General features: G+C 51.4%; 1 protein-coding gene across 1 annotated transcript; it reads right to left on the bottom strand.

Moving 5' to 3' along the window:
- Nucleotides 1–682: 682 nt before the first annotated feature.
- On the bottom strand, nucleotides 683–5,988 carry RPL18 (ribosomal protein L18). Its single transcript, XM_064406133.1, is given in 6 exon segments — nucleotides 683–883; nucleotides 2,006–2,104; nucleotides 4,113–4,196; nucleotides 4,198–4,221; nucleotides 5,584–5,670; nucleotides 5,833–5,988. Coding segments are annotated over 6 exon segments (483 nt in total). The 5' UTR covers nucleotides 5,836–5,988; the 3' UTR covers nucleotides 683–697.
- Nucleotides 5,989–6,822: the final 834 nt, after the last annotated feature.

The following is a 6,822-nucleotide window of genomic DNA, read 5'->3' as shown; positions in this document are numbered from 1 at the left end:
GGAAAATTTGGGGAAAAAAGAGAATTTGGGGGGAAAAAGGGAATTTGGGGAAAAAAAAGGGAAATTTGGGGGGGGAAATGGGAATTTGGGGGAAAAAAAAGGGAAATTTGGGCAAAAAAAGAAGAATTTCGGGGAAAAAAAGGAATTTGGGGGGAAAAAAGGGCATTTAGGAGAAAAAAATGGGAATTTGGGGGGGGGAGAAATGAAATTTGGGGGGAAAAGGGAATTTGGGGGAAAAAAGGGGAATTTGGAGGGAAGAAAATTGGATTTGGGGGATAAAAATGGGAATTTGGGGGGGGGAAATGGGAATTTGGGGGGGAAAAGGGGGATTTGGGGTGGAGAAAGGGGATTTTTGGGGGGGAAATGGGAATTTCATGGGGATTTTGGGGGGTTTGGGGAATTTGGGGAGGGGTCTGTGCCCACCTGAGAGCAGCACGGTGCCCTTGGGGTGGGATTTTGGGTTTTTTTTGGGGTTATTTTGGGGTTTTTAAGGCCGATGTTATTTCAGGGTTATTTTGGGGTGGTTTAAGTGATTTTAACGGGGATTTTTTTGATTTTTATGAATTTGGGGAGGGGTCTGTGCCCACCTGAGAGCAGCACGGTGCCCTTGCCCTTGGGGGGTGGAATTCTGGGGTTTTTTTGGGGTTATTTTGGGGTTTTTAGGGCCGATGTTATTTCGGGGTTATTTTGGGGTGGTTTAAGTGATTTCAACGGGGATTTTTTTGATTTTTGTGAATTTGGGGAGGGGTCTTTGCCCACCTGAGAGCAGCACGGTGCCCTTGCCCTTGGGCGTGGCCATGGCCAGCTGGTCGAAGGTGAGGATGGAGCCCCCGGCCCGGAGGATCCGCGCGCGGGCGCCGCGCGTCACCCGCAGGGCGCACACCTGGGGGGAACAGGGGAATCAGCCCAAAAACAGCCCTGAAAACACGGGGAATCAGCCCAAAAACAGCCCCGAAAACACGGGAAATCAGCCCAAAACAGCCAGAAAATACCCCAAAAACAGCCCCGAAAACACGGGGAATCAGCCCAAAATCATCCCTGAAAATACCCCAAAATCATCCCCAAAATCATGGGGAATCAAACCAAAACCAGCCCTGAAAACACGGGAAATCAGCCCAAAATCATCCCTGAAAATACCCCAAAATCATGGGGAATCAGCCCAAAATCATCCCTGAAAACACGGGGAATCAAACCAAAAACAGCCCCGAAAACACAGGAAATCAGCCCAAAACCAGCCCAAAACCAGCCCCAAAACCACAGGAACACAGCCCAAAAACACACAGAAAATACCCCAAAATCACCCTCAAAAAACCCCAAAAACAGCCCCAAAACCACGGGAAATCAGCTCAAAACCACGGGAAATCAACCCAAAAACAGCCCTGAAAACACCCCTGAAAATACCCCAAAATCATCCCCAAAACCTCCCCAAAATCATCCTCAAAAATCAACCCAAAACCACAGGAAATCAGCCCAAAACCAGCCCAAAACCACCCCTGAAAACACCCCAAAATCATCCCCAAAACCACCCCCAGAACCACGGGAAATCAACCCAAAATTGCCCTATTTTAGTCCAAAATTCTCAGATTTTGCCCCCAAAATTCCTGGGATTTTGCCCAAAATTTCTGTATTTTGCCCCAAAGTTCCCTAAAATTCTCAGATTTTGCCCCAAAATCCCCGAATTTCCCCCCAAATCCCCAGATTTTCACCCAAATCCTGGTTTTTTCTCCAAAATCCCTGGATTTTCTCCCAAAAGCTCCTGAATTTCCCCCCAAATCCCCAGAATTTCCCCAAATCCTCGGATTTCCCCCAAAACTCAGATTTTGGCCCCAAAATCCCCAGATTTTGCTCCAAAATTCCCAACTTTGCCCCCAAAATCCCCAATTTCCCCCGAAAATTCTCTAATTTTAATCCGAAGTTCGCAGATTTTGCCCCAAAATCCCCAAATTTGCCCAAAATCCCCGATTTTTTCCCCGAATCGCCGGGTTTCGCCCCAGCCCCGCGGCACCTTGAGCTTGGGCACGTCCTGGATGCGAACGTCGTCCGTGACCGTGCCCACCACCACGGCCGTGCGCTCGGCGCGGCCCGGCTTGCGCATCATCCGGATCTGGGGAGAAAACCCAAATCTGTGAGAAATTAACCCAAAAACCTGTGAGAGACACATCCAAAAAACCAGGGAAAAACAGCCCAAAATCTGTGAGAAATGACCCAAAATCTGTGAGGAAATAACCCAAACTGTGTCAGGAAATGACCCAAACTGTGTCAGCCCGGCCCGGCTCGCGCATCATCCGGGTCTGGGGAAAATGGGGAAAATAACCCAAAATCTGAGATTAAATAAATCCAAAAACCACAGAAAAACAGCTCAAAAATCCGTGAGAAAATGGCTGAAAAATCTGTGAGGAAATGGCCCAAAATCTGTGAGAAATGACCCAAACTGTGTCGGCCTGGCCCGGCTCGCGCATCATCCGGATCTGAGAACGGGGAGAAAACAGGAAAAACTGTCAGGAAATAAACCCAAATCTGTGAGAAATTAACCCAAAAACCTGTGAGGAAATATATCCAAATAGACAGGGGAAAACAGCCCAAAATCTGTGAGAAATGACCCAAACTGTGTCAGCCCAGCCCGGCTCGCGCATCATCCGGATCTGTCAGGAAATAACCCAAATCTGTGAGAAATTAACCCAAAAACCTGTGAGAAACACATCAAAAAAACAGGGGAAAACAGCCAAAATGTGTGAGAAATGACCCAAAATGTGTCAGGAAATGACCCAAACTGTGTCAGCCCGGCCCGGCTCGCGCATCATCCGGATCTGAGAACGGGGAGAAAACAGGAAAAACTGTCAGGAAATAAACCCAAATCTGTGAGAAATAAACCCAAAAAAACAGAGAAAAACAGCTCAAAAATCTGTGAAAAATAACCCAAAATCTGTGAGGAAATAACCCAAACTGTGTCAGGAAATGACCCAAACTGTGTCAGCCCGGCCCGGCTCGCGCATCATCCGGATCTGGGCAAAATGGGGAAAGTAACAAAAAACTGAGAGGAAATAAATCCAAAAAAATAGGGAAAGACAGCCCAAAAACCTGAGAGGAAATAACTCAAAATCTGTGAGGAAATAACCCAAAATCTGGGATGAAATAAACCAAAATCTGGGATGAAATAAACCCAAAATCTGGGAGGAAATAACCCAAAATCTGGATGAAATAACCCAAAATCTGGGATGAAATAACCCAAAATCTGGGATGAAATAACCCAAAATCTGGGAGGAAATAACCCAAAATCTGGGAGGAAATGCCCTAAAAACCAGGGAAAAACAGCTCAAACATCTGTGAGGAAATGAAGTTGGTTTTGGTGGTTTTTTGGTGATTTTTTGGGTCTGACCTGGCAGGTTAAAGCCCAGGCTGACATTTTGGGGGTGAATTCGGGGGATTTTGGGTCTCACCAGACGGGATAAAGCCAGCGGGGGCCGGTTGGAGCGGCTCATGAAGGGGGGGCTGGTTTGGGTGTGTTTTCTGGGGTTTTGGGGTTTTTTTGGGGGGTTTTTGGGGCTGACCAGGCGGGTCAGTGCCCAGGCTGACATTTTGGGGTGAATTCAGGGATTTTTGGGTCTCACCAGGCGGGACAGGGCCAGCGGGGCCGGTTGGAGCGGCTCATGAAGAGGGGGCTGGTTTGGGTGTGTTTTCTGGGGTTTTGGGGTTTTTTTGGGGGGTTTTTGGGGCTGACCAGGCGGGTCAGTGCCCAGGCTGACATTTTGGGGTGAATTCAGGGATTTTTGGGTCTCACCAGACGGGATAAAGCCAGCGGGGGCCGGTTGGAGCGGCTCATGAAGGGGGGGCTGGTTTGGGTGTGTTTCCTGTGATTTTTGGGGAGTTTTTGAGGCTGACCAGGCGGGTCAGTGCCCAGGCTGACATTTTGGGGTGAATTTGGGGGATTTTGGGTCTCACCAGGCGGGACAGGGCCAGCGGGGGCCGGTTGGAGCGGCTCATGAAGGGGGGGCTGGTTTGGGTGTGTTTCCTGTGATTTTTTGAGGATTTTTTTCGGGTTTTTTGGGTCTGATCCAGCAGATTAAAGCCCTAAGTGATGTTTTGGGGTGAATTCGGGGGATTTTGGGTCTCACCAGGCGGGACAGGGCCAGCGGGGGCCGGTTGGAGCGGCTCATGAAGAGGCGTTTGAGCACCACGCGGTTGAAGGGAGCGTTGGTGGCGGCGAGCCAGGAACCGGTACAGCTGGAACGGGGAGAAAACGGGGGGAATGGTGAAAAAAAGGGAAAAACGGGAAAAAAGGGGTGAAAACAGGGGAAAAACGGGGGAGGTTGGGAAAAAATGGGGAAAAACCAGGTGAGATTGGGGGAAAATGGGGAAAAATGGGAGAAAATGGGGAAAATGGGGGAGACTGGGGGGAAATGGGGAAAAATGGGGGAAAAAGGGAAAAAATGGGTGAAAACAGGAAAAATGGGAAGAAAACGGGGAAATGGGAAAAAATGGTGAGATTGGGGGGAAATGGGCAGAAAACGGCGGAAAATGGGAAAAAAATGGGTGAAAACAGGAAAAATGGGGGAGGTTGGGAAAAAAAATGGGGAAAAAACAGGTGAGATTGGGGGAAAATGGGGAAAAATGGTGAGATTGGGGAAAACCGTGGTGAAATTGGGCAAAAGCAGGGGAAACCCGGTGAAAATCGGGGAAAATTAGGGAGAAATTGGGAGAAAACGGGAAAAATGGGGGAAAACCGGAAGACATTGGGAAAAACAGAGAGAAATCGAGAAGGACCGGGGGAAACCCCGAGAAAAATCGGGGAAAAGCCAAGGAAAAACCCGGGGAAAATCGAAGGAAACCGGGAAAACCGGAAGGAATCGAGGGGAAGTCGGGAAAAACCGGGAATAAGCGGGAAAAATCGGGGAAAAAACTGGGGAGAAACCGCGGAAAATCGGGAAAAGCCGGGAATAACCGGGGGAAAGCGGGAAAAATTGAGGAAATTCAGGAGAAATTGGGAAAAACCGAGGGAAATGGAGAGAAACTCGGGGAAAACCGAGAAAAACTGGGGGGGAAGCCGGGAATAATCAATTAAAACCAGGAAAAACCAGGAAAACAGAGGGGAAAACGGGAAAAACTGGGGGAAATCCCAGGAAAATCGGGCAAAACCAAGGAAAACCGGGGAAACCGGGAAAACCCCGGGGAAAATCCGGAAAAACGGAGGAAAATGGAGAGAAAGCGGGGAAAACCGGGGGAAATCGAGGGAAAATCGGGAAAAACGGGGGAAGTCGGGGAAAACCCGGGGATAAGCGGGACAAGGTGGGAAAATCGTAAAAAAAAACGAGAAAGCGGGGAGAAACGGCGGAAAGTCGGGAAAAAAACGGGAATAACCGGGGGAAAAGCAGGGAAAAACCAGAAAAAAACGGGAATAACCGGGGAAAACAGGCAAAAAGCGGGGAAATGGGGAAGAAGGAACGAGAAGCGGGGCGCGGGCACGGGAACAGCGGGAAGGAACGGGGGGAACCGGGAGAACCGAGGGAAGCGGGGCCGGGCTCCGGTCCCGGTCCCGGTCGGGACTCCGGGCAGAAGCCGGCCGGTCCCGGGGCCATCCGCTCTCACCTTGACCAGCAGGCGCAGGTAGATGTCCTGGCTCTTGGGCTCCTTGCGCCGCACCTTGCGGTCCTTGTCATGGCGGATGTCGATGCCCTGAGGCGACACCGGGCGCGGTCACCGCGGGGGCCATCGCCGCCAGCCGCGCCCTCCCGAGCCCTCCCGAGCCCCCCCCGAGCCTCCCGGGGCTCATCCGAGCCCGCCCCGAGCGCTCCCGGCCGCGGATGGCGGCGGATTCGGGAGCGCGGCCGGACGCACCATGATGGCGGCGCTGGAGAGAGGCGGGAGAGGGAGCGCGCGGGGGGTTATGGGAGAGAGGCGGCGCTTCCGGTGCGCGCCGGAAGCGCGCGCAGGCCGCTCTGCCCGCCAGCTCTATGGCGCTGGAGGACCGAGCGTTGTGACCGCGGCGGGTCCTTAATGAGCGCCGCTAATTAGCGGAGGGGAAGGCGGGCGCGCGGGTAATTGGCGGTGTTAATTAGGAGCGGTGTCGCCGCGTACTGAGGGAAAAAGCGGAGCTTGGGGCAGAGGCGGCCTTGCCCTCAGGCGCATGGCGGCGTTGCCATGGTTACGGCGCTGCCATTGGTGGAATCGTGTCCCCCCCCCCAAATTCCTGACCAATGGGAGGAGAGAAAAGGGCGGGAAATGTGAGGGGAAAGTGTGAGGAGAAAATGGGGAAATGTGAGGGGGAAAGTGGAGGGAAATGCGAGGGAAAATGTGAGGGGAAATGTGAGGGGAAAATTGAGGAATATGAGGGGAAAATGTGAGGAAAAAATGGGGAAATGTGAGGGGGAAAGAGAGGGAATGTGAGTGGGAAATGTGAGGGGGAAAGGGGGGAATGTGAGAGGAAAATGGTGGGAAATTGAGGGGGAAATGTGAGGGGAAAATGTGAGGGGAAAAGAGAGGGAAATGTGAGTGGGAAATGTGAGGGAAAAAATGGGGAAATATGAAGGGAAAATGAGGGAAATGTGAGGGGGAAATGTGAGGGGGAAAGGGGGGAATGTGAGGGGAAAAGAGAGGGAAATGTAGGGGAAAATAGCGGGAAATGTAAGGGGGGAATGTGAGGAGAAAATTGTGGAAATGTGAGGGGGAAATGGAGGAATATGAAGGGGAAATGGTGAGGGGGAAAGGTGGGGGAACACGAGGGGAAAAGGGGAAAATGTGAGGGGAAAAGAGAGAGAAATCTGAGGGGAAAATGGCGGGAAATTGAGGGGGAAATGTGAGGGAAAATTGTGGAAGTGTGAGGGGAAA

This window comes from Passer domesticus, unplaced genomic scaffold, assembly GCF_036417665.1.
Source record: "Passer domesticus isolate bPasDom1 unplaced genomic scaffold, bPasDom1.hap1 HAP1_SCAFFOLD_139, whole genome shotgun sequence".
Taxonomy (NCBI): Eukaryota; Metazoa; Chordata; class Aves; order Passeriformes; family Passeridae; genus Passer; species Passer domesticus.
This window is presented reverse-complemented; position numbering and strand designations above follow the sequence as displayed.